We start from the raw sequence: 27,557 nt of genomic DNA, 5'->3' as shown, positions 1-27,557 counted from the left end.
AATAGGTATAATGTGACTCCTCGAAATAAGTTAAAATGGGTCTAAATTTCAGTCATAATTTTTTTAAAGCTCTAAATAATTTTGAGCCCAAACTTGGGCTGTAATTTTTGGAATTTTTGAAAATGTGCCTATCACTGCAATTGTGTTTTTCGAGCATTTTTGAAGAATTTTGATCACCAAAATTAGGTCATCACGATCATGGGATTTTCTGGCATGCGACTTATCAAAATGAGTCTGAACTTCGTCAAAACACCAAAAGACCAATTTTTGGAAGATTTAATACCATGCTCTTTACAAAAATCAAAGTCTCGTTCAAATCAAAGGCGGAAATCTTGACACATTGAATTTTTACATGGAGGTTCCATAACAAGAAGCCGCAAATATCCACTAAAATGAATAAAGTACCCCAGAAATTACAAGTACAATCGCAGCTGTATAAATTAAAAATCACTCATTCAAACTCATCAAGACTGACAGTGGCGAGACATGAAGCGTACCAGACCACCAGTCGAAAGTCAAAAGTGCATAAATGATCTAGTGTTACCTTTCCTCCCTTCTGCCTTCTCCTTCTTCCAACTCTCATCTCACCATTCTATCATTCTATTTCCTGTACAAACGCCCAGACAATCAGCTTATTTGCAACCCTCCGCCCTCGCACATCCAACCTATATCTTTCTACTCGTTATTCTCTCTCGTGAAATGTACCTGCATATTTACTCGTGAAATGTGTTCTGTGTTAACCTCAAGTTAAAACATTGTGATTTTCTTTTAAAGCGTTATATTTTTTCAGTAGGAATAATTCGTGCTCAATTGGCCATTGAAAAATCAGTGTAAAAATTGTTTTCCTGACAGAAAATTCATCAATCTGAAGATATTATACTGGAATCTCAGTTTTCTCACTCTGATGTGGATGTTGTGTTAATAAGTCACGTAAAATTCAGTAGAAAATTAGCTTGGTAAGTTGATTACAAAATCTGATAAGTAATGTACGTTTTTACCTAAAGATTATGCAAGTATCATGCCAACATCAACACGATATCACTATTTTCAGGTTCAGAGTATTTTTATAAGAAGTCAAATCGTAATAAAAAATGGCTCATGATGAACAGCTACAACGGTACCGAGATAAAATACGCAAAAATAACATAGGTCTTTCAATCCTACTTGGTATAATCATTGTAAGTGCACAAATAGATACATAACTGAAACATTTATTTATCTATCGAATCTTTTGTCTGTCCGTAACTAAATAATTCAAAAATTTTATAATTTCTCCGTTCATATAGGTGATAAACATACTCGCATTATTACATAAACATGACAAGATCACTCGAGTAGATGGTGTACAGCTCGAGATTTCGCAAAAGCCTGCAGATTTGGATATTCATAAACTGGCAATATTGTATGATATTTATGATACGTCTCCAGGTCTTTTGAATGAAACATTCCTTGAGAATCCAGACTTGGAAAAGAAACTCGAGGCCCATTTCAGTAAGTTTGTTGAAAATTCAAATACTTCAATTTTAAACATATTAAAAGCTCGCAATGTTCCCTTTCACATTACGTTTCGTTTTTATATAGTAAAAGAAGCAGTGGATAGATCGCTTCTAATGCTGCAAACAGCTTTATCGACATATGCAGTCATGGTACTTGTAATCTTCAATCAACCCAATTCCGCGATCTTCAATCAACCCAATGCCGCGAAGACAACAGCTTTTCTAGTGCTCTCTGTGTCACTTGGTTTCGATTTTCCGCTCCTTACTTACATACCTTTCACTACAGTGCATAACTTTTTGAATGATTCGTTACCCTGGTGGTCTGTCCTATTTGTGGCTGGTAAGTTATCTTATCTTCAATCTACGTGCCTAATATTTTGGCGCTCATCTAGCAAAAAAAATTCTCGAGCAATAAATTTGTATTGAAATTATGTTGCAGCGTTAAAACTACTGGGTACCAATTGGATAGCGTATATTGGATGTTTAGAGCGCAAGTGCTGGTTGATTAGTGAATGTAATGCTCCTGGAATGTGTACACAGAAAGCCTATAGAGAGCAAGCCGCTTTCACTACGTAGATTTTTTTGGCTGGTGAAAAAAAATCGCTTGAAGGAAGAGGAAGGCAGATAGTCAACATTTTCATGGAGCACAAAAATTACAGAAATTAAATGTACTTTTTTCAGTAGAACGACAGCAGAAAGACAAAAAAATCGCTTACTTTATTTGATATTCTTATGTGATGCATGATTGTATAAGTTGCAATTGCAGGGATTCTTAACATTATATTATTATGATAAGGTACATAGATTTAATATTCAAAGTGTTTTATTTTTTTATTAGCTTCAATTTTTTTAAAAGAAATTTGTCTCCTATGATTCGCGTGTGTTTTTTTATCCATATTTGATCGACTTCCCTGCTACTGTACAATTTTTATGTTTTTATGCATTAAACTAAGCGTTATTTTTCATTTTTGTGCGCATTTTTTACGTATTTTTATACACTTTTAAGAAATTAAAATTTTCATGTCAAGAAAAATTATCAGGCAGGGTATCTACTCGTATATGAAAGCAGTTTTTTTCGAAATTATCATTACAATCCATGAGCCTGAATGATCTCAAGATTATAGGCTCATTAAAAGAGCATGTCAGCAGACCTCAGAACCAAATTTTGAACTGCTGAAATTAATTTTTGAATTTTTAGAAACGGTGTACCTAAATACCTATGTACCTACCTAGTTTATTCATAGGTAGGTATGATACATCTGATAAATTTCAACAAAAAGTGTAAATGTAATGATTGGAAATTGAAAATCAGTTCATGTGCTACAGACTACAGTCGATTCTCCCCCGCTCGATTGCTCTGACTATCTTTCACCAATTTCAAATCGCTCCTGAAGAGGTTGCATGTAATACACTTTCACAGGCTAGAATTTTATCCAGTCATAAATTTGACGTTTTGAATTTTAATTAGGGCTGGGTGTGGTGAATCATTCATTTTTTAGACACTGTGAAAATGTGTTCTTTTATCTGTCGGACTGCTGAAATTTTCGTTACGAGAGGTCGTTTTCGTTCCCCTTCCAGAAATTGCGGTCCTATCCAAAGCAAAGGCAGACATTACGACAGGTTCCTTAGAGAAAATCAACAAAAATTCACGGAAACGAATCAAGCACCCCATCGATTTCATGACAATAGCTATCAGCTGTGTAGCAATCGTAACAGCGATCTAGTATTACCTTGCCTCACTTCTGCCCTCTTCCTACTACTTTTCGGTTAGATCCTGATAATCCCTTCATTTACAACCCCTACTCATTCAATTTTCGTTTCCACAAGTCATTCACCTCGTTTATTCTCTCTAACAAATGTACCTGCTAGTTAATGTGTTCTGTGTCAGCCTTAAGTTTACAGTGTTTCAAGTTACTCCTATTGAATGTAAGTAGTTAAGTACCTACCAATTTATTTTTTTATTAACAAATACCCTTCTGAAAATTTCGTGATTTTCTTTCAACGCGTTATATTTCTCATTTTACGAAGGTAATAACAATTCATCCTGAGTTGGAAATTGAAAAATTGTATTCCTTATTAAAAATCCTTCAATTTAATCAATACAAGTAATGAGAAGGAAAATATTACACTAGAACCTTATAGTTTTCTCACTCTGATGTGTACGCTAATATACATTATAAATTTACGAAATCTCACACTACCCATAATATTTAAGCATAAAACATAATATGTACATAGCAAACATATGTGTGTTTTCAGGAATATGGCTCAAATTCAAAATATATATGATGTACTGCTTCGGCCCCACCGAGATAGAATAGAGAAAACTAACGATGAGACCACATGCAAGTATCTCCTTATCATCGTAAGTACAGCTTTAACCAAGTACCTATAAGTACACTTCACTTCAACTGAGTAGGAAAAAATAAAAGCTTTCAAAAGTGACCTTGAAAATTTGGTTCTTATTGGCGCAAAGTATTCTACACACTAAAGGGACAAAAACGTGATATGAATTTTTTGAAACCGGTTCAATAGTTTGCAACCGGTTAACAAAAAATACCAAAAAATTGTAGATAGAGAGAAAAGCTTGGGACAAAAGTTGTAGGGCGTGAAAAATTACACAACTTTGTTCAATCACATTTTGAAACCGGTTCATTGGTTCGCATTTAGCAACCAGTTTTTGACAAACACCTAAAAATTGGAGATTGAGAAGAAAGCTTGAAACAAAAGCTGTAGGGCGTGAAAAATTGAACCATTTTCGCTGATCAGATTTTGAAACCGGTTCATTAATTTGCAATCATTATCAAAAATTACCTAAAATTTGAAGATCGAGAAAAAAGCTCGAAACAAAAGTTGTAGGACGTGAAAAATTATACAATTCTGTGTAATCATATTTTGAAACCGGTTCATTGGTTCGCATTCAGCTACCAGTTTTTGACAATCACCTAAAAATTAAAGATAAAGAAAAAAACTTGAAACAAAAGTTGTAGAGCGTGAAAAATTAAATCATTTTTGCTGATCAGATTTTGAAAATGGCTAATTAATTTGCAACCTTGGTAACTTTCAATCGCTTGCTGCGAATTAATGAACTGGTTTCAAAATCTGATTAGCGAAAATAGTTCAATTTTTCACACTCTACAACTTTTGTTCCAAGTTTTTTTTTCTATCTCCAACTTTTAGGTGGTTGTCAAAAACTGATTGCTAAATGCGAACCAATGAACCGGTTTCAAAATGTGATTGAACAGAATTGTGTAATTTTTCATGCCCTACAACTTTTGTTTCAAGCTTTTTTTCTCTATTCACAATTTTTGGATATTTTTTGTCAACTGGTTGCAAATTAATGAACCGGTTTCAATATCTGATAAGCGAAAATGGTTTAATTTTTCACGCTCTACAACTTTTGTTTCAAGCTTTTTTCTGTACCTCCAATTTTTAGGTGGTTGTCAAAAACTGGTTGCTAAATGCGAACCAATGAACCGGTTTCAAAATGTGATTGAACAGAATTGTGTAATTTTTCACGCCCTACAACTTTTGTTTTAAGCTTTTTTTCTCTATCTACAATTTTTGGGTGATTTTTGATAACTGGTTGCAAATTAATGAACTGGTTTCAAAATCTGATCAGCGAAAATGGTTCAATTTTTCACGCTCTATAACTTTTGTTTCAAGCTTTCTTCTCTATCTCCAATTTTTAGGTGTTTGTCAAAAACTGGTTGCTAAATGCAAAGCAATGAACCGGTTTCAAAATGTGATTGAATAGAATTGTGTAATTTTTCATGCCCTACAACTTTGGTTTCGAGCTTTTTTCTCGATTTTCAATTTTTAGGTAATTTTTGATAATGGTTGCAAATTAATGAACCGGTTTCAAAATCTGATTAGCGAAAATGGTTCAATTTTTCACGCTCCAAAACTTTTGTTTCAAGCTTTCTTCTCTATCTCCAATAATTTTTAAGTATTTGTCAAAAACTGGTTGCTAAATGCGAACCTATGAACCGGTTTCAAAATGTGATTGAACAAAGTTGTGTAATTTTTCACGCCCTACAACTTTTGTCCCAAGCTTTTCTCTCTATCTACAATTTTTTGGTATTTTTTGTTAACCGGTTGCAAACTATTGAACCGGTTTCAAAAAATTCATATCACGTTTTTGTCGCCTTAGTGTGTAGAATACATTGCGCCAATAAGAACCAGTTTAAATTTTTTGACCAAACCAGTTTTTCAATTTGTGGACACCCTGTGCATGGGCCTGAAATTTTCAAGGTCACTTTTGAAAGCCCTTATTTTTTCCTACTCAACGCCGCTTCATTCATCTCGCTAGCTCTTTCCACTTGGAAATAAAAGCCACCGAGCACTACTTTTGTGTCATATACTGTATTACCTACATAGTTGAAATTGAAACATATTTCAACCCTTTATCTACCTATTCAAATTAATTCAACAATTAGTTCCAAATGTATTCTTACTTTTACCATCATAAAACCCTTCCATATGTATTTTTGAGGGAATTGCGTATTATTCGTTATAATTTCTCTGTTCGTAGGGGATAAACATATATGGCATGATACTCAAGTATGGAAAGTTTTTTTTTTGCAACGAGGCTCATGATCGGAAAGCAGATTCAGGTAAGTTTGTGAAAAATTCAAATACCTATTTCAACTCACATAATATACCTATTCAATGTAAAGGTTCCTTTTTACATTACATTTTGTTTTCAGCATCCAGTGGTATAAATGTATTCGTCGAAATAGCGGGAAAAGTGCACCTTGAACTAGAAACAGCTTTGTTGGTATACGCACTCACCATAATATGGAAACAATCCAGATCCGCCAAGATGATTTTCTTTAAAATTACATTTTTTGGAGTACTTTCTTTGTCACTTTTTTCCGATGCTGTGATTATATTCGTACTTTCAATGGGTTCATACACTAAAAGAATGATTCTTTTGGCAGTCGTTTTCCTGGAGGGGAAATATGGTAGTGGACGATCGTATTATGCATTGATGGGTTATATCAGTAAGATATCTTCAATCTATACGTGCCTAATATTTTGACGCTGATTTAGCAAAGAAATCAAATTCTCAAGCAATAAATTTCTCTTCAAACTGTGTTGCAGCGGTCAAAACGACGGTTTCCGTTCTTGCAAGCTACGTTATATGGTTTGAGCTCTATTGGTGGTTATATGTTAAACGTAATGCTCCTGAAATTTACAGAAGGCAAGCAGCTTTGGCACCGCAACCACCTGCAGTTTCGGCAGCGTAGACTTTTTCCATAGGTAATGGAAATTCGCGTGAAGGAAAGCCGTATTGTACATAGTAAAACTATTGCAAAAATACTTACAAAAAAATCACTCGATTCGATTTTTGATATTCTTTTGCGAAGCATGATTGCAAAAGTCACAATTTCAGGAATTTTTAATTTTCGTGATAAGATAAAAATTCAATGTCCGAAATGCTATGTATGTATTTTTTTTGCCTATGTTTCCTACTCAACCAGGTGTTATTTTTTTACTTTTTGTGCAGTTTATATGTACCTACTCTTAGGCACTTTTGAGAGATTAAAATTTTATTTTTCTCAGCATATTTTCTTGTTATGAAGAATAGAATTTTCAGCTCACGAAGTTGATAACAGCGTTAATAACCTCAGAACCCCAGCCATGACAATATCAGCTGTGATGGTACAAGCTTACCAGATGATTGGGGAAAAAATCTGTTTTACTTTTTTTGTTAGAAACCAATAAAAAATTTAAATATTTGGGTAAAAGTACAAAACAAATTTTTTGCCAAAAAATCTGAACATTGGCGTCTTAAACACGTTTGAACTCTAGAAAAAAAATTGAAAAATACAACACCCGGGTAAAGGGGTTTAAACAAAAATTGAAGAAAAAAATAAATCAAGAAAAAAACAATAAAAACTCGCTTTTGAAAAAAATTAAGCCCTTACATTTTCGTTAATTTTTTTTAAATTTAAAAAGTAAGTATTTCAACTGGATTCGTTAAAAAAATAATGAAAATAACTAGTAAACATGACGAATTTTCACGCTTTATTTAAAATTTAATCATTTACCAACCGAACGTTTCGGCACACCAGTTCGAACCGTTCGGTAAATGATTAAATTTTAAATAAAGCGTGAAAATTCGCCATGTTTACCTACTAGTTATATATTTTCAGTATTTCGCCTCGTCACGCGTAATAATTCTATTCTTTTTAAAAAATAAAGGCTATTAGAGTATTGGAGCATGACAAGGGTGAAATGAACCCCGAGAGCTTTGCAGAAAGGTGGGTACGATCGAGAGACTTCCACATGGAAAATTTCAGACCCCCAGACCACCCAGTTTTTAAACACCCTCCCTCCTGTCTGAAATACTGAAATGGACCATATAACACCCCAGACATGACAAATCAGCTGTGCAGCAAAACACTGGAATCATTCGAACTCACCGTAATCATTTTCAAAGCACTTTTGAAGGATTTTGATCGTAAACGTGAATTTTTGGAATTCTTGAAAATGTGCTACTTTGTAACTTACCAATTTAGTAGGTCAAAATTTCGCGAGAAAATCACAAATATTCCCACAAACGTGTTTTTTGAGCATTTGTGAAGTATTTTGAACCCCGAAATTGGATCATGACTTTCGGAAATTTTGAAAAGGGTGCCAGACGACTCATCAAAATAAGTTAAAATTTTAATCAAAACTTGTTTCGAGCAGTTCTTTAAATTTTTGAGCCCGAAATTGTTCTCTCCCATAATCGGTTTTCAACTGTTGCAGAGACCTAAATTATAAAACAAAATAAAATAAAAAAATTGGGCAAGATTCTCGGTTTTTCGAAAAATGTTTCACGCACGATGCAATTTATCAAGATGAGGTTTTTCGGCAGAAGTTTGAAGAGTTTTGACGTCAAAATGAGGTCACGATTTCCGAAATTACTGAAAAAAATATCATACGACCTATAAAAATAGGTCTAAATTTCAGCAAAAAATCAAAAATTTCAGTCAGTATTTTTTTTAACACTATTGCAGAATTTTGGGCTCAAACTTGAGTTATTATTTTTAGAATTTTTGAATCTATTGTACCTCGGTACTTATCAAAATAGGTTAACGCGAGAAAATCAAAAAAAATTTCCACATGTTTTGTAAACATTTTTAAAGATTTTTAAACCTGAAATTGGGCAGTGATTTTTGCGATTTTCGAACAATAGGTATAATGTGACTCCTCGAAATAAGTTTAATTGGGTCTAAATTTCAGTCAGAATTTTTTTAAAGCTAGCTCTGAATAATTCTGAGCCCAACCCAAACTTGGGCTATAATTTTTGGAATTTTTGAAAATGTGCCTCGGGACCTATCGAAGGGTATTACACTTCAACTCAACAAACGTCATGTCCTTCAATTTCGCTCAATTTTTTTTTACAATATCTACTCACTCGGTAAGTAAGAAACTCGCAATCAGTTTGGTTCCAGCCCCCTCAGGGGGCGAATGGGGGGGGCTTCCATTATTTTCACATTGTCTCGAGGTACTCAACTTCATCTGCGCATTCCTCCAAAGCTATGATTTGTACTTTAATCGAAACTGATTTCACAGTTCGAAAGGGCATTGCATTCTGAACTTTGAAAGTTCAAGTTTCAAAATGGTACTGTAAGTGGGAGCTATAAACTACACGCGAATTATCAACACGGCAAGTACGGCCAAATTAAAACATTTGTTTGCAAAATGGAAACTTCAGTTTCGGATGACATCGACACACTTACAATGTATTAAATTTAGAATTATTTTCAATAAAGTTTCGTATCGTAAAAGGTGTTTTTTGATAATTAAAAAATGTGCGAAAAAGGTGCTATAAACTACACGCGAATTATCAACACGGCAAGTACGGCCAAATTAAAACATTTGTTTGCAAAATGGAAACTTCAGTTTCGGATGACATCGACACACTTACAATGTATTAAATTTAGAATTATTTTCAATAAAGTTTCGTATCGTAAAAGGTGTTTTTTGATAATTAAAAAATGTGCGAAAAAGGTGCTATAAACTACACGCGAATTATCAACACGGCAAGTACGGCCAAATTAAAACATTTGTTTGCAAAATGGAAACTTCAGTTTCGGATGACATCGACACACTTACAATGTATTAAATTTAGAATTATTTTCAATAAAGTTTCGTATCGTAAAAGGTGTTTTTTGATAATTAAAAAATGTGCGAAAAAGGTGCTATAAACTACACGCGAATTATCAACACGGCAAGTACGGCCAAATTAAAACATTTGTTTGCAAAATGGAAACTTCAGTTTCGGATGACATCGACACACTTACAATGTATTAAATTTAGAATTATTTTCAATAAAGTTTCGTATCGTAAAAGGTGTTTTTTGATAATTAATATGAAGCTATCCCAAACCCCCTTAATGTTCGAAGCGCCGTAGGTCCACCCCCCCCCTTGGGACTGGAAATTTGATCAATGGCCCATCTGATGGGAAATTTGATGTATAAGTAGAAGAACATTTTTTAAAACCATTTTTGAGCTGGAGTCAATATGTACTATTCGAGATTTTGGCCAAACCCCGATTGAGGGTGGGGGAGAGCTGATCCGGTACAATAGGAGACTCCTCGGATTCGTTTTCAGGAGATCAAAATGGACCAATATACCGAAAATCAGCGATACGTGCACTAACCAGCACTAACCTAGCACTATCCTTCTAGGTGGTTTTTAACCCCCTTCCGCGAATGGGGGGGTACCACGTTTCCCTGTACCCCCCCACATGTTTTTTTTAAAAAATGGGGGTGAAGGGGGCGTGCACTAACGTCGGGGATGCGTGCACTAACCAGCACTAACCTAGCACTAACCTTCTAGGTGGTTTTTAACCCCCTTCCGTGAATGGGTGGGTAGGGGGAAATGTACCCGAAAATGCGAGGAGAAAAAACCAATAAAAACTCGCTTTTGAAAAAAATTACAGATTTGTTAATTTTTTTTTAAATTTAAAAAGTAAGTATTTCAACTGGATACGTTTAAAAAATAAAAGTATCGGAGCATGAGAGGGGTGAAATAGCTCCCGAGAGCTTTATGATTGATATTTGAAGGAAGGTGGGTACCATCGAGAAACTGCCACATGGCAACTTTCAGACCCCCAGACCACCAAGTTTTTAACTTCCCCCTCCTTTCTGAAATACTGAAATCAACCATATAGCACACCAGACGTGACAAATCAGCTCTGCAACAAAGCAACAAAGTAACTGGAATCACTCGAACTCACCGAAATCATTTTCAAAGCACTTTTGAAGGATTTTGATCGTAAACTTGGATTTTTGGAATTCTTGAAAATGTGCTTTGTAACTTATCAATTTAGTAGGTCAAAATTTCGCGAGAAAATCAAAAATATTCCCACAAACACGTTTTTTGAGCATTTGTGAAGAATTTTGAACACCGAAATTGAATCATGACTATCGGAAATTTTGAAAAAGGTGTCAGACGACTCATCAAAATAAGTTAAAATTTCAGCAGAAGATCAAAAATTTTGATCAAAACCCGTTTTGAGCAGTGTTTAAAATATTTGAGCCCGAAATTGTTCTCTCCCATAATTTTCAATTTCGGTGTTCAAAATTCTTCACAAATGCTCAAAAAACGTGTTTGTGGGAATATTTTTGATTTTCTTGCGAAATTTTGACCTACTAAATCGATAAGTTACAAAGCACATTTTCAAGAATTCCAAAAATCCAAGTGTACGATCAAAATCCTTCAAAAGTGCTTTGAAAATGATTTCGGTTAACGCGAGAAAATCAAAAAAATTTCCACATGTTTTTTGAACATTTTAAACGATTTTTAAACCTGAAACTGGGCAGTGATTTTTGCGATTTTTGAACAATAGGTCTAATGTGACTCCTCGAAATAAGTTGAAATTTAAAGCTCTGAATAATTTTGAGCCCAAACTGGGTCTATAATTTTTGGAATTTTTGAAAATGTGCCTCGGGACCATATCGAACTGGTTCAAAATTTCGCGAGTAAGTATATCAAAAATATCACTACGAACGTGTTTTTTAAGCATTTTTGAAGAATTTTGATCACCAAAATTAGGTCATCATGATCATGGGATTTTTTGGCATGCGACTTATCAAAATGGGTCTGAACTTCGCCAAAAGATCAAAAGACCAATTTTTGGAGGATTTAAAACCACGCTCTTTCCAAAAATCGCAGTCTCGTTCAAATCAAAGGCGGACATCTAGAGACAATGTCTTGGGAGGTTCCTTCACAAGAAGCCGCAAAAATCCACTAAAATGAATAAAGTATCCCAGAAATTACGAGTACAATAGCAGCTGTATAAATTAAAAATCACTCATTCAAACTCATCAAGACTGACAGTGGCGAGACATGAAGCGTACCAGACTACCAGTTGAAAGTAAAAGTGCATAAATGATCTGGCGTTACCTTGCCTCCCTTCTGCCTTCTTCCAACTCTCATCTTCACCATTCTATTATTCTATTTCGTGTACAAACGCCCAGACAATCAGCTTATTTGCAACCCTCGGCCCTCGCACATCCAACCTATATCTTTCTCCTCGTTATTCTCTCTAGTGATATGTATCTGCATATTATTTACTCGTGAATGTGTTCTGTTCTGTGTTAACCTCAAGCTAAGAAGATAGTGCTTTCAAATAGTCCTGTTGAATGTGGATATTTTTTTATGTATTAGCAAAGATCCGTCCAGAAATCTGTGATTTTCTTTCAAAGTATCGTAATCAACACGATATCACTATTTTCAGGTTCTCGCATTCATATAAAAAAATGGCTCGTGGTCTTTCAATCGTACTTGGTTTAATCATTGTAAGTGCATAAATACATACATATTTTCAACCATTTAATTATCAATTGAATCTCACCTGTCGGTAACTAACTAATTCAAAAATTTTATAATTTCTTCGTTCACATAGGTGATTAACATACTCGCCCTATTACACAAACACGAAAAGATCACTGAATTAGATGATGTACAGCTGGAGATTTTGCGAAAGCCTGGAGATTTCGATATTCATAAATTGGCAATATTGTATGATATTTACGATACATCTCCAGATCGTTTGAATGAAACATTCCTTGAGAATCCAGACTTGGAAAAGAAACTCGAGGCACATTTCAGTAAGTTTGTTAAAAATTCAAATACTTCGATTTAGACATCTATTAAAAGCTCGCAATGTTCCCTTTTACATTACGTTTCGTTTTGATAGTAAAAGAAGCAGTGGATAGATCGTTTCTAATGATACAAACAGCTTTATCGACATATGCAGTCATCGTACTTGAAATGTCCAATCAACCCAGCTCCAGATCCGCGAAGACAGCAGTTTTTCATGTGCTCGCTCTCCTTTATTACATACCTTCCCCTACAGTGCATAACTTTTTCATCGATTTGTTATCCCGGCGGTTTGCTGTATTTTTCGCTGGTAAGTTATCTTATCTTCAATCTACGTGCCTAATATTTTGGCACTCACATAATATACCTATTCAATGTAAAGGTTCCTTTTTACATTACATTTTGTTTTCAGCATCCAGTGGTATAAATGTATTCGTCGAAATAGCGGGAAAAGTGCACCTTGAACTAGAAACAGCTTTGTTGGTATACGCACTCACCATAATATGGAAACAATCCAGATCCGCCAAGATGATTTTCTTTAAAATTACATTTTTTGGAGTACTTTCTTTGTCACTTTTTTCCGATGCTGTGATTATATTCGTACTTTCAATGGGTTCATACACTAAAAGAATGATTCTTTTGGCAGTCGTTTTCCTGGAGGGGAAATATGGTAGTGGACGATCGTATTATGCATTGATGGGTTATATCAGTAAGATATCTTCAATCTATACGTGCCTAATATTTTGACGCTGATTTAGCAAAGAAATCAAATTCTCAAGCAATAAATTTCTCTTCAAACTGTGTTGCAGCGGTCAAAACGACGGTTTCCGTTCTTGCAAGCTACGTTATATGGTTTGAGCTCTATTGGTGGTTATATGTTAAACGTAATGCTCCTGAAATTTACAGAAGGCAAGCAGCTTTGGCACCGCAACCACCTGCAGTTTCGGCAGCGTAGACTTTTTCCATAGGTAATGGAAATTCGCGTGAAGGAAAGCCGTATTGTACATAGTAAAACTATTGCAAAAATACTTACAAAAAAATCACTCGATTCGATTTTTGATATTCTTTTGCGAAGCATGATTGCAAAAGTCACAATTTCAGGAATTTTTAATTTTCGTGATAAGATAAAAATTCAATGTCCGAAATGCTATGTATGTATTTTTTTTGCCTATGTTTCCTACTCAACCAGGTGTTATTTTTTTACTTTTTGTGCAGTTTATATGTACCTACTCTTAGGCACTTTTGAGAGATTAAAATTTTATTTTTCTCAGCATATTTTCTTGTTATGAAGAATAGAATTTTCAGCTCACGAAGTTGATAACAGCGTTAATAACCTCAGAACCCCAGCCATGACAATATCAGCTGTGATGGTACAAGCTTACCAGATGATTGGGGAAAAAATCTGTTTTACTTTTTTTGTTAGAAACCAATAAAAAATTTAAATATTTGGGTAAAAGTACAAAACAAATTTTTTGCCAAAAAATCTGAACATTGGCGTCTTAAACACGTTTGAACTCTAGAAAAAAAATTGAAAAATACAACACCCGGGTAAAGGGGTTTAAACAAAAATTGAAGAAAAAAATAAATCAAGAAAAAAACAATAAAAACTCGCTTTTGAAAAAAATTAAGCCCTTACATTTTCGTTAATTTTTTTTAAATTTAAAAAGTAAGTATTTCAACTGGATTCGTTAAAAAAATAATGAAAATAACTAGTAAACATGACGAATTTTCACGCTTTATTTAAAATTTAATCATTTACCAACCGAACGTTTCGGCACACCAGTTCGAACCGTTCGGTAAATGATTAAATTTTAAATAAAGCGTGAAAATTCGCCATGTTTACCTACTAGTTATATATTTTCAGTATTTCGCCTCGTCACGCGTAATAATTCTATTCTTTTTAAAAAATAAAGGCTATTAGAGTATTGGAGCATGACAAGGGTGAAATGAACCCCGAGAGCTTTGCAGAAAGGTGGGTACGATCGAGAGACTTCCACATGGAAAATTTCAGACCCCCAGACCACCCAGTTTTTAAACACCCTCCCTCCTGTCTGAAATACTGAAATGGACCATATAACACCCCAGACATGACAAATCAGCTGTGCAGCAAAACACTGGAATCATTCGAACTCACCGTAATCATTTTCAAAGCACTTTTGAAGGATTTTGATCGTAAACGTGAATTTTTGGAATTCTTGAAAATGTGCTACTTTGTAACTTACCAATTTAGTAGGTCAAAATTTCGCGAGAAAATCACAAATATTCCCACAAACGTGTTTTTTGAGCATTTGTGAAGTATTTTGAACCCCGAAATTGGATCATGACTTTCGGAAATTTTGAAAAGGGTGCCAGACGACTCATCAAAATAAGTTAAAATTTTAATCAAAACTTGTTTCGAGCAGTTCTTTAAATTTTTGAGCCCGAAATTGTTCTCTCCCATAATCGGTTTTCAACTGTTGCAGAGACCTAAATTATAAAACAAAATAAAATAAAAAAATTGGGCAAGATTCTCGGTTTTTCGAAAAATGTTTCACGCACGATGCAATTTATCAAGATGAGGTTTTTCGGCAGAAGTTTGAAGAGTTTTGACGTCAAAATGAGGTCACGATTTCCGAAATTACTGAAAAAAATATCATACGACCTATAAAAATAGGTCTAAATTTCAGCAAAAAATCAAAAATTTCAGTCAGTATTTTTTTTAACACTATTGCAGAATTTTGGGCTCAAACTTGAGTTATTATTTTTAGAATTTTTGAATCTATTGTACCTCGGTACTTATCAAAATAGGTTAACGCGAGAAAATCAAAAAAAATTTCCACATGTTTTGTAAACATTTTTAAAGATTTTTAAACCTGAAATTGGGCAGTGATTTTTGCGATTTTCGAACAATAGGTATAATGTGACTCCTCGAAATAAGTTTAATTGGGTCTAAATTTCAGTCAGAATTTTTTTAAAGCTAGCTCTGAATAATTCTGAGCCCAACCCAAACTTGGGCTATAATTTTTGGAATTTTTGAAAATGTGCCTCGGGACCTATCGAAGGGTATTACACTTCAACTCAACAAACGTCATGTCCTTCAATTTCGCTCAATTTTTTTTTACAATATCTACTCACTCGGTAAGTAAGAAACTCGCAATCAGTTTGGTTCCAGCCCCCTCAGGGGGCGAATGGGGGGGGCTTCCATTATTTTCACATTGTCTCGAGGTACTCAACTTCATCTGCGCATTCCTCCAAAGCTATGATTTGTACTTTAATCGAAACTGATTTCACAGTTCGAAAGGGCATTGCATTCTGAACTTTGAAAGTTCAAGTTTCAAAATGGTACTGTAAGTGGGAGCTATAAACTACACGCGAATTATCAACACGGCAAGTACGGCCAAATTAAAACATTTGTTTGCAAAATGGAAACTTCAGTTTCGGATGACATCGACACACTTACAATGTATTAAATTTAGAATTATTTTCAATAAAGTTTCGTATCGTAAAAGGTGTTTTTTGATAATTAAAAAATGTGCGAAAAAGGTGCTATAAACTACACGCGAATTATCAACACGGCAAGTACGGCCAAATTAAAACATTTGTTTGCAAAATGGAAACTTCAGTTTCGGATGACATCGACACACTTACAATGTATTAAATTTAGAATTATTTTCAATAAAGTTTCGTATCGTAAAAGGTGTTTTTTGATAATTAAAAAATGTGCGAAAAAGGTGCTATAAACTACACGCGAATTATCAACACGGCAAGTACGGCCAAATTAAAACATTTGTTTGCAAAATGGAAACTTCAGTTTCGGATGACATCGACACACTTACAATGTATTAAATTTAGAATTATTTTCAATAAAGTTTCGTATCGTAAAAGGTGTTTTTTGATAATTAAAAAATGTGCGAAAAAGGTGCTATAAACTACACGCGAATTATCAACACGGCAAGTACGGCCAAATTAAAACATTTGTTTGCAAAATGGAAACTTCAGTTTCGGATGACATCGACACACTTACAATGTATTAAATTTAGAATTATTTTCAATAAAGTTTCGTATCGTAAAAGGTGTTTTTTGATAATTAATATGAAGCTATCCCAAACCCCCTTAATGTTCGAAGCGCCGTAGGTCCACCCCCCCCCTTGGGACTGGAAATTTGATCAATGGCCCATCTGATGGGAAATTTGATGTATAAGTAGAAGAACATTTTTTAAAACCATTTTTGAGCTGGAGTCAATATGTACTATTCGAGATTTTGGCCAAACCCCGATTGAGGGTGGGGGAGAGCTGATCCGGTACAATAGGAGACTCCTCGGATTCGTTTTCAGGAGATCAAAATGGACCAATATACCGAAAATCAGCGATACGTGCACTAACCAGCACTAACCTAGCACTATCCTTCTAGGTGGTTTTTAACCCCCTTCCGCGAATGGGGGGGTACCACGTTTCCCTGTACCCCCCCACATGTTTTTTTTAAAAAATGGGGGTGAAGGGGGCGTGCACTAACGTCGGGGATGCGTGCACTAACCAGCACTAACCTAGCACTAACCTTCTAGGTGGTTTTTAACCCCCTTCCGTGAATGGGTGGGTAGGGGGAAATGTACCCGAAAATGCGAGGAGAAAAAACCAATAAAAACTCGCTTTTGAAAAAAATTACAGATTTGTTAATTTTTTTTTAAATTTAAAAAGTAAGTATTTCAACTGGATACGTTTAAAAAATAAAAGTATCGGAGCATGAGAGGGGTGAAATAGCTCCCGAGAGCTTTATGATTGATATTTGAAGGAAGGTGGGTACCATCGAGAAACTGCCACATGGCAACTTTCAGACCCCCAGACCACCAAGTTTTTAACTTCCCCCTCCTTTCTGAAATACTGAAATCAACCATATAGCACACCAGACGTGACAAATCAGCTCTGCAACAAAGCAACAAAGTAACTGGAATCACTCGAACTCACCGAAATCATTTTCAAAGCACTTTTGAAGGATTTTGATCGTAAACTTGGATTTTTGGAATTCTTGAAAATGTGCTTTGTAACTTATCAATTTAGTAGGTCAAAATTTCGCGAGAAAATCAAAAATATTCCCACAAACACGTTTTTTGAGCATTTGTGAAGAATTTTGAACACCGAAATTGAATCATGACTATCGGAAATTTTGAAAAAGGTGTCAGACGACTCATCAAAATAAGTTAAAATTTCAGCAGAAGATCAAAAATTTTGATCAAAACCCGTTTTGAGCAGTGTTTAAAATATTTGAGCCCGAAATTGTTCTCTCCCATAATTTTCAATTTCGGTGTTCAAAATTCTTCACAAATGCTCAAAAAACGTGTTTGTGGGAATATTTTTGATTTTCTTGCGAAATTTTGACCTACTAAATCGATAAGTTACAAAGCACATTTTCAAGAATTCCAAAAATCCAAGTGTACGATCAAAATCCTTCAAAAGTGCTTTGAAAATGATTTCGGTTAACGCGAGAAAATCAAAAAAATTTCCACATGTTTTTTGAACATTTTAAACGATTTTTAAACCTGAAACTGGGCAGTGATTTTTGCGATTTTTGAACAATAGGTCTAATGTGACTCCTCGAAATAAGTTGAAATTTAAAGCTCTGAATAATTTTGAGCCCAAACTGGGTCTATAATTTTTGGAATTTTTGAAAATGTGCCTCGGGACCATATCGAACTGGTTCAAAATTTCGCGAGTAAGTATATCAAAAATATCACTACGAACGTGTTTTTTAAGCATTTTTGAAGAATTTTGATCACCAAAATTAGGTCATCATGATCATGGGATTTTTTGGCATGCGACTTATCAAAATGGGTCTGAACTTCGCCAAAAGATCAAAAGACCAATTTTTGGAGGATTTAAAACCACGCTCTTTCCAAAAATCGCAGTCTCGTTCAAATCAAAGGCGGACATCTAGAGACAATGTCTTGGGAGGTTCCTTCACAAGAAGCCGCAAAAATCCACTAAAATGAATAAAGTATCCCAGAAATTACGAGTACAATAGCAGCTGTATAAATTAAAAATCACTCATTCAAACTCATCAAGACTGACAGTGGCGAGACATGAAGCGTACCAGACTACCAGTTGAAAGTAAAAGTGCATAAATGATCTGGCGTTACCTTGCCTCCCTTCTGCCTTCTTCCAACTCTCATCTTCACCATTCTATTATTCTATTTCGTGTACAAACGCCCAGACAATCAGCTTATTTGCAACCCTCGGCCCTCGCACATCCAACCTATATCTTTCTCCTCGTTATTCTCTCTAGTGATATGTATCTGCATATTATTTACTCGTGAATGTGTTCTGTTCTGTGTTAACCTCAAGCTAAGAAGATAGTGCTTTCAAATAGTCCTGTTGAATGTGGATATTTTTTTATGTATTAGCAAAGATCCGTCCAGAAATCTGTGATTTTCTTTCAAAGTATCGTAATCAACACGATATCACTATTTTCAGGTTCTCGCATTCATATAAAAAAATGGCTCGTGGTCTTTCAATCGTACTTGGTTTAATCATTGTAAGTGCATAAATACATACATATTTTCAACCATTTAATTATCAATTGAATCTCACCTGTCGGTAACTAACTAATTCAAAAATTTTATAATTTCTTCGTTCACATAGGTGATTAACATACTCGCCCTATTACACAAACACGAAAAGATCACTGAATTAGATGATGTACAGCTGGAGATTTTGCGAAAGCCTGGAGATTTCGATATTCATAAATTGGCAATATTGTATGATATTTACGATACATCTCCAGATCGTTTGAATGAAACATTCCTTGAGAATCCAGACTTGGAAAAGAAACTCGAGGCACATTTCAGTAAGTTTGTTAAAAATTCAAATACTTCGATTTAGACATCTATTAAAAGCTCGCAATGTTCCCTTTTACATTACGTTTCGTTTTGATAGTAAAAGAAGCAGTGGATAGATCGTTTCTAATGATACAAACAGCTTTATCGACATATGCAGTCATCGTACTTGAAATGTCCAATCAACCCAGCTCCAGATCCGCGAAGACAGCAGTTTTTCATGTGCTCGCTCTCCTTTATTACATACCTTCCCCTACAGTGCATAACTTTTTCATCGATTTGTTATCCCGGCGGTTTGCTGTATTTTTCGCTGGTAAGTTATCTTATCTTCAATCTACGTGCCTAATATTTTGGCGCTAATCTAGCAAAAAAAAAATTCTCGAGCAATAAATTTGCATTGAAATTATGTTGCAGTGTTAAAAATGCTGGGTGCCAATTGGATAGGTTATCTTCGATTTTTTAAGATAGAGCACGTAGCTTTGCCAAGACAGCATAGAAGACAGCTAGCAGCGTCGGCAGGCTAGAGTACACAAAGAGCCTAGAGAACAGGCGGTTTTGGCTGCGTAGATTTTTTTTGACTGGTGAAAAAAATTCACTTGAAGGAAGAGAAAGGCAGATAAGGTCAACATTTTCATGGAGCACAAAAATTACAGAAATTAAATGTACTTTTTTCAATAGAACGACAGCAGAAAGACAAAAAAAAATCGCTTACTTTATTTTGATATTCTAATGTGAAGCAAGATTGTAAAAGTTGCAATTGCAGGGATTCTTAACATTGTTATGATAAGGTACATAGATTTAATATCCAAAGTGTTCCTTTTTTTATTAGCTTCAATTTTTTTATGAAATTTGCCTCGTGTGAGTCGTGTGTGTTTTTTAAATGTATGTTTGATCGACTTCCCTGATCTTGTATAATTTTATGTTTTTATCCATTAAACTAAGCGTTATTTTTCACGCATTTTTTACGTATTTTTATACACTTTTAAGGAATTAAAATTTTTCTGTCAAGAAAAATTATCAGGCAGGGTATCTAGCTGTAAGAATAATGTTTCGAAAACATCCAAGAGAATCCTGTAAACCAGTCTTTATTGAAAACAAGATACTGCCAGCTCCCTGTGAGTACATACTTCAACTGTGTATTATGATAAAGAATGGAATAATAAATCTCAAGGTCCCTTCTCACACATATGAAACAAGATTCAAACATTTGGCAATAGGTGAAAATTTAAGAACAAAAATTATGCAACGTAACGTTGATTTTATGGCCTCAAAAATTTATAATAAAATACCACAAGAACTAAAAAATATACAATCCAAAAACCTTTTTAAGAAGAAGTTGAAAAATTGGCTACAGAGATATGCGTTCTATGATGTTGAAGAAATGCTACAGCTAAACTCATAAGCTTACTTTGTTTTCCTTGTTTTTTTTCTTTCTTTTTTTATTTACTTGTTTTTTTTTCATTAAGTATTCTACTTCATTTATATTCATATTTTTATTTTTTATTTTTTAAATTTCAATTTTCAATAATTTTTATCGTTTTAAACCCTTCTATAAATGTATGTAACATTTAAAAAATGGCCTGTATGCTAACTGTTATTCATACCTACCTGTATCTATTAGTACCTTTTTGTATGACATTGTAAATGCAGCGAAAGCTGTGACCTGCAATAAATATATTTGATTTGATTTGATCTACTCGTATATGAAAGCAGTTTTTAGAGATTATCATTACAATCCATGAACTCTTAATGATCTGAAGTTGTAGGCTCATCAATAGAGCATGTCAGTAAACCCCAGAACCAAATAATTTTGAACTGCTGAAGTTAATTTTTGAATTTTTGAAAATGGTGTACCTAAATATCTATGTAGCTTATACATAGGTAGGTAGGTAGGTAGGTACATCTAATAAATTCCAACAAAAAGAGTAAATGTGGAGATAGGAATCTGAACATCAGTTCATGTGCTACAGACTATAGCCTATAGTCGATCCCTCCCCCTCGATTGCTTTGACTATCTTCCACCAATTTCAAATCGCTCCTGAACGTGTTCTAATCAACTTTCACAGGCTAGAATTTTATCCAGTTGACGTTTTGAATTTTAATTAAGGTTATGTGGTGAATCATTCATTTTTTAGACACTGTGAAAATGTGTTCTCTTATCATGTGATGATTGGAAGCTCAATGGTTCGCATGAGAATTAAAGGCACCAGAATTTTTAAAAAAATGAAAGTTGTCCAGCATGTCAAAAAAATTGGATGTAAAATGCAAAAATATAATTCCGAACTGGAGTACCTACACAGATTTTGGAAAAATGGCGTTTAATCGGTCATCAAATGGGCCTCAAGCAAGCATCAATCGCGATCGAGCATACGTATCTATAAAAGTTGACATGAACAGATTTTATGGCGTTTTTTGGAAAACTAGAATTTCCAGAAATGTGGTTAAAGGCTGCAAAAGGACTTGAAACCTTCTCCAGTCAATTCAGAATGTTAAAATTGCGAGGTGCACAGTAAATTTTTGCTTTCCAATTTCATATGGTGAAATTTTGTGACAAAAATCGGTTATTAGGTACCTCAAATTATTTCAGTTTCCTGGGTCAATTTCGTGAAGTTTTGATTATTTTCTTTATTGGGTTTCCAAAAATTCACCGAAAATAAAATACACTTCAGCACCTGAAATTTTGTCTAGTGGTATAATTTTTGTGCGAATTGGGATAGCCTCCCCTTTTGGCAGTTTCTATAATTATCCTGGCAAATGTGAAAAAATTGGATTGAAACCTGCCGAAGATGAAAATTTGAAACAAAAAGCAGATTCTAAAAAAAAAACTCAGGATGTCCACCAGAAAATTGGCACAAATTGGCTCAAATAGGCTCAAACATGGATAAATTCCTTAATTACGTCCAGAATAAACCATAATTAGATTCTCAGCATAGCTGCTCAATTCTGGAGAAATTCTAAAACTTCTTTCTTTATGGCGTTAGAATTTTTTTTTAGATTTATATGCGTTCTTAACTTATGCAAAAATTATTTCAAAAAATACATTATTTTGTAAATTCATTCCCTTTATCGAATTTTTTTAGATTTCTTAGAAAAGGAGTCTAAATTAATTTCTGAAATGAATTTAGAATGAAGATCTCCAAATTTTTTGCCAGTAGGATTGTACTCGTAGACTATCGAATAATGATGATTGAAGATCACCAATGGATTTCGAAAAATTCGCCAAAAATTGAACAATCTATTTGAGCTGCTGAAATTTTCGTTATGAGAGATTTCCGTTTCCCTTTCCAGAAATCGCAGTCCTGTCCAAAGCAAAGGCGGACATCATTACAGGCTCTTTGTTAAATTCCGTGATTTTAGAATTATTTTAATGAAAAATTTTGAAATTTTTACAGAATGTGTACATGAAATACATACAAGCATGCGTCTTTTTAAAACTTATGTACTTTTTTTGTCCATGTTGCACCCCCCTTGAGATCTTGAGAAAATTATACGTTATACCTGAAGATATAGAGGTGACTTGCATAACTTTTCTCATAACTCATAAGGATTATAAAATTACTTACTTATTCTCATACGTAAGTTCATATTGTGTAATTTTTGGAAGGAAATTGTACTCACCTGAAACAAAGAAAAATTAAGGTGGATTAGTTAGTTATAAGATTATTGATCAATCAGCAGATATATGAAATAATAATAGTGGGATGCCAAAGTAAAAATTCTGACTACCTCGACGTTTAATAAAGCCAGAAATGAATAAGTATTATAAAAATTGTAAAATTGATTGCGAAAATCACTCAAAAATATCAAAAATTCATGAACCATCATAAAACGATAAAAATTTGAGAAAACGTCTCATTTAGGTTAAATTTTGCACAGACTGCTTAGATTATTAAAAAATACCAAGAATTCATCAGAAATTCTCAAAATTGAATGATTTGGCGAAACTGCAGAAAAAGACGTAAAATTTGGCAAACTGACCCCCTTCCTCTTCCAATAATTGAAAATTATCAGAATTTGATCAATCTTCTCTCAAAATGTATCTTTTCAACAGAAAATCAAAAATTTCAGTCTGAATTTTTTTAAAACACCTTTGAAGAAATTTGAGCGAAAACTTGGATTACGATTTTTGGAACTCTTGAAAATGTGCTTCGTAACTTATCAAAGTAGCGATTAAAATTTCGCGAAAAAATCTAAAAATTATTTCCAAAAAAAAATGTTTTTAAGCATTTTTGGAGAATTTTGACCACCGAAATTGGGTCATGATTTTCGGAATTTCTGAAAAATATGTCACGCAACACATCAAAATAAGTTATTTAAGCAGAAGATCAAAAATTTCAATCAAAACTCGTTCTGAGCAGTTTTTGAAATTTTTGAAATTTTTGAGCCCGAAATTGCCTCTCCTATAATTGGCTTTCAACTGTTGGAGACATAAATTATAAACTAAAATGAAAAAATTGGTCAAGATTGTCGGTTTTTTAAAAAATGTTTCACGCACGATGCAATTTATCAAGAAGGGGTTGAAATTTCGGCAGAATTTCGAAGAGTTTTGACGTCACAATGAGGTCACGATTTTCGAAATTACTGAAAAAGATATCATACGACCTATAAAAATGGGTCTAAATTTCAGCAGAAAATCAAAAATTTCAGTCATTTTTTTTTCAAACACTATTGCAGAATTTTGGACTCAAACTTGAGTTATTATTTTTAGAATTTTTGAATTTATTGTACCTACCTCGGTACTCTCTAAATTTGAAACAGTGAAATTTCACTGTTTCAAATTTAGAGAGTACCTATTAAAATAGGTTAACGCGAGAAAATCAAAAAAATTTCCACATGTTTTTTGAGCATTTTTAAAGATTTTTAAACCTGAAACTGGGCAGTGATTTTTGCGATTTTTGAACATTTATGTAGGTATAATGTGACTCCTCGAAATGAGTTAAAATTGGTCTAAATTTCACTCAGAATTTTTTTAAAGCTCTGAAAAATTTTGAGCCCAAACTTGGGCTATCATTTTTGAGAATGTGCCTCGGGACCTATCGAAATAGTTCAAAATTTCGCGAGTAAGAAAGTATATCAAAAATATCACTACAAATGTGCTTTTTGATCATTTTTGAAGAATTTTGATCACTAAAATTAGGTCATGATCTTGGGATTTTCTGGCATGCGACTTATCAAAATGGGTCTGAACTTCGCCAAAAGATCAAAAGACCAATTTTTGGAGGATTTAAAACCATTCTCTCTTCAAAAACCGCAGTCTCGTTCAAATCAAAGGCGGACATCTTGAGACAATGTCTTGGGAGGTTCCATAACAAGAAGCCGCAAAAATCCACTAAAATGAATAAAGTACCCCAGAAATTACAAATACAATAGCAGCTGTATAAATCAAAAATCTCTCATTCAAACTCATCAAGACTGACAGTGGCGAGACATGAAGCGTACCAGACTACGCAGTTGAAAGTTAAAGTGCATAAATGATCTGGTGTTACCTTGCCTCCCTTCTGCCTTCTTTCAACTCTCATCTTCACCATTCTATTATTCTATTTCCTGTACAAACGCCCAGACAATCAGCTTATTTGCAACCCTCCGCCCTCGCACATCCAACCTATATCTTTCTACTCGTTATTCTCTCTCGTGAAATGTACTTGCATATGTACTCGTGAATGTGTTCTGTTCTGTGTTAACCTCAAGCTAAGAAGATAGTGTTTTCAAATACTGCTGTTGAATGTGAATATTTTTTTACGTATTAGCAAAGATCCGTCCAGAAATCTGTTTTCCTGAAAGAAAATTTCAATTTTGGAAGAAAATTAGCTTGGTAAGTTGATTATAAAATCTGATAAGTGATATACGTATTTACCAAACAATTATGCAACTATCATGCCAATATCAACACGATATCACTATTTTCAGGTTCTCGCATTGATATAAAAAATGGCTCGTGGTCGTGGTCTTTCAATCTATTGAATCTCACCTGTCGGTAACTAACTAATTCAATAATTTTATAATTTCTCCGTTCATAGGTGATAAACATACTCGCCTTATTACACAAACACGAAAAGATCACTGAATTAGATGATGTACAGTTTGAGATTTTGCAAAAGCCTGGACATTTGGATATTTATAAACTGGCAATATTGTATGATATTTACGATACATCTCCACATCATTTGAATGAAACATTCCTCGAGTGTCCAGACTTGGAAAAGAAACTCGAGGCACATTTCAGTAAGTTTGTTGAAAATTCAAATACTTCAATTAAAACATTTATTAAAAGCTCGCAATGTTCCTTTTTACATTACGTTTCGTTATTATAGTAAAAGAAGCAGTGGATAGATCGCTTCTAATGCTACAAACAGCTTTATCGACATATGCAGTCATCGTACTTGAAATGTCCAATCAACCCAGCTCCAGATGCGCGAAGACAGCAGTTTTTCAAGTGCTCGCTGTGTCACTTGGTTTCGATTTTCCGCTCCTTAATTACATACCTTTCACTACAGTGCATAACTTTTTTAATGATTCGTTACCCCGGTGGTCTGTCCTATTTGTGGCTGGTAAGTTATCTTATTTTCAATCTACGTGCTTAATATTTTGGCGCTGATTTAGCAAAAAAAAATTCTCGAGCAATAAATTTGCATTGAAATTATGTTGCAGCGTTAAAAATCCTGGGTTCCAAATGGATAAAACGTTATCTTGGATGTTTAGAGAGAGCGCAAGTAGCTTTGCCAAGAGAGCATAGAGAGCTAGCAGCGTCGGCAGGCTAGAGTACACAAAGAGCCTAGAGAACAAGCCGCTTTGGCCGCGTAGATTTTTTTTTACTGGTGAAAAAAATTCACTTGAAGGAAGAAAAAGGCAGATAAGGTCAACATTTTCATGGAGCACAAAAATTACAGAAATTAAATGTACTTCAGTAACAGCAGAAAGACAAAAAAAATCGCTTACTTTATTTTGATATTCTAATGTGAAGCATGATTGTAAAAGTTGCAATTGCAGGGATTCCTAACATTATTATTATAAGGTTCATAGATTTAATATCCAAAGTGTTCCTTTTTTTTATTACGTAGCTTCAATTTTTTAAATGAAATTTGCCTCACGTGTGAGTCGTGTGTGCTTTTTTAATTTATGTTTGATCGACTTCCCTGATCCTGTATCATTTTTATGTTTTTATGCATTAAACTAAGCGTTATTTTTCATTTTTGTGTTCAGTTTTTGCGTATTTTTATACACTTTTAAGAAATTGAAATTTTTCATGTCAAGAAAAATTATCAGGCAGGGTATCTATCTACTCGTATATGAAAGCAGTTTTTCGAGATTATCATTACAATCCATGAACTCTGAATGATCTGAAGTTATAGGCTCATTAAAATAGCATACCAGTAGACCTCAGAACCAAATAATTTTGAACTGCTGAAGTTAATTTTTGAATTTTCGAAAATGGTGTACCTAAATACCTATGTAGTTCATTCATAGGTAGGTACATGTAATAAATTCCAACAAAAAGAGTAAATGTAGAGATAGGAATCTGAAAATCAGTTCATGGGTTACAGACTATAGTCAATTCCCCCCCCCCCCCCCCCCCATCGACTGCTTTGACTATCTTCCAGCAATTTCAAATCGCTCTTGAAGAGTTGTAATCAATTCTGACAGCTGAAAATTCGATCCAGTCGTAAATTTGACGCTCTGAATTCAATTAGCGCAGTTGAATGATTAATTTTTTAGACCCTGTGAGAATCGTATTCTCGTGACATGCCATGATTGAGAGCTCAATGGTTCACATGAGAATTAATGGCGACAAAATGCAAAATAAAAATGACTTCAACACTTTTTCAACGTGTTTTCAGCCATCTTGACAGAGAACTGACAAATTTTCGCAATTATTGGAGGAAAATCATGACTTTGCTGTTATATTTGTACTTTAATGTATGTAGGTAATGATGGAAAATATTTTCACTCTTCTGTAAACATGATTAAAGTTATTTTTTGAAAAAAATTAACGGTATTTCAGCTGAAAATAATGTACAAAAAATACCATTACGATTTTTTGATACATTATTGGATACTTAGTACGTCAAGGACCTCATAACTGACCTGGCAGGAATCCCAACTCGCCCAAATAAAAATACACAAGTGCATTTTTTCTATCTTTCTGCTGAAT

The 27,557-nt window shown here is 34.1% G+C and overlaps 2 protein-coding genes and 1 long non-coding RNA gene across 4 annotated transcripts; all 3 read left to right on the top strand.

The window, feature by feature from the left end:
- The first annotated feature begins 508 nt into the window (after nt 1-508).
- On the top strand, nt 509-26,595 carry LOC135837406 (uncharacterized). Of its 2 annotated transcripts, none has more exons than XM_065352668.1 (5): nt 509-956; nt 1,052-1,178; nt 1,287-1,491; nt 25,720-25,956; nt 26,057-26,595. In XM_065352668.1, the coding sequence occupies exons 2-5, from the start codon at nt 1,092-1,094 to the stop codon at nt 26,164-26,166; spliced, it is 639 nt and encodes a 212-aa protein (XP_065208740.1). In that variant the 5' UTR covers nt 509-956; nt 1,052-1,091; the 3' UTR covers nt 26,167-26,595. The 2 variants fall into 2 exon arrangements, with proteins under 2 accessions (XP_065208740.1, XP_065208739.1); XM_065352667.1 differs by lacking the exons at nt 25,720-25,956; nt 26,057-26,595 and adding exons at nt 1,582-1,836; nt 1,936-2,461 and having other exon boundaries at nt 561-956.
- LOC135834292 (uncharacterized) lies at nt 11,826-12,906 on the top strand. Its single transcript, XR_010556638.1, has 3 exons — nt 11,826-12,298; nt 12,406-12,610; nt 12,700-12,906. It is a non-coding gene; the product is annotated as an uncharacterized LOC135834292 (long non-coding RNA).
- Nucleotides 18,634-20,357, top strand: LOC135837405 (uncharacterized). The gene is made up of 4 exons (XM_065352666.1): nt 18,634-19,107; nt 19,215-19,419; nt 19,509-19,721; nt 19,823-20,357. The coding sequence occupies exons 1-4, from the start codon at nt 18,952-18,954 to the stop codon at nt 19,930-19,932; spliced, it is 684 nt and encodes a 227-aa protein (XP_065208738.1). The 5' UTR covers nt 18,634-18,951; the 3' UTR covers nt 19,933-20,357.
- Nucleotides 26,596-27,557: the final 962 nt, after the last annotated feature.

The sequence above is a fragment of the Planococcus citri genome, chromosome 2 (assembly GCF_950023065.1).
Source record: "Planococcus citri chromosome 2, ihPlaCitr1.1, whole genome shotgun sequence".
NCBI classification, from domain to species: Eukaryota; Metazoa; Arthropoda; class Insecta; order Hemiptera; family Pseudococcidae; genus Planococcus; species Planococcus citri.
This window is presented reverse-complemented; position numbering and strand designations above follow the sequence as displayed.

Excerpts from the sequence above, each read along its gene's own strand:
- LOC135837406 (XM_065352667.1), top strand. The coding sequence starts at position 1,092 with ATGGCTCATGATGAACAGCTACAACGGTACCGAGATAAAATACGCAAA. Across the intron at positions 1,179-1,286 it reads TCCTACTTGGTATAATCATT|GTGATAAACATACTCGCATT; the intron begins GTAAGTGCACAA and ends CCGTTCATATAG. Across the intron at positions 1,492-1,581 it reads GAAACTCGAGGCCCATTTCA|TAAAAGAAGCAGTGGATAGA; the intron begins GTAAGTTTGTTG and ends GTTTTTATATAG.
- LOC135837405 (XM_065352666.1), top strand. The coding sequence starts at position 18,952 with ATGTGGATATTTTTTTATGTATTAGCAAAGATCCGTCCAGAAATCTGT. Across the intron at positions 19,108-19,214 it reads TCGTACTTGGTTTAATCATT|GTGATTAACATACTCGCCCT; the intron begins GTAAGTGCATAA and ends TCGTTCACATAG. Across the intron at positions 19,722-19,822 it reads GTTTGCTGTATTTTTCGCTG|TGTTAAAAATGCTGGGTGCC; the intron begins GTAAGTTATCTT and ends ATTATGTTGCAG.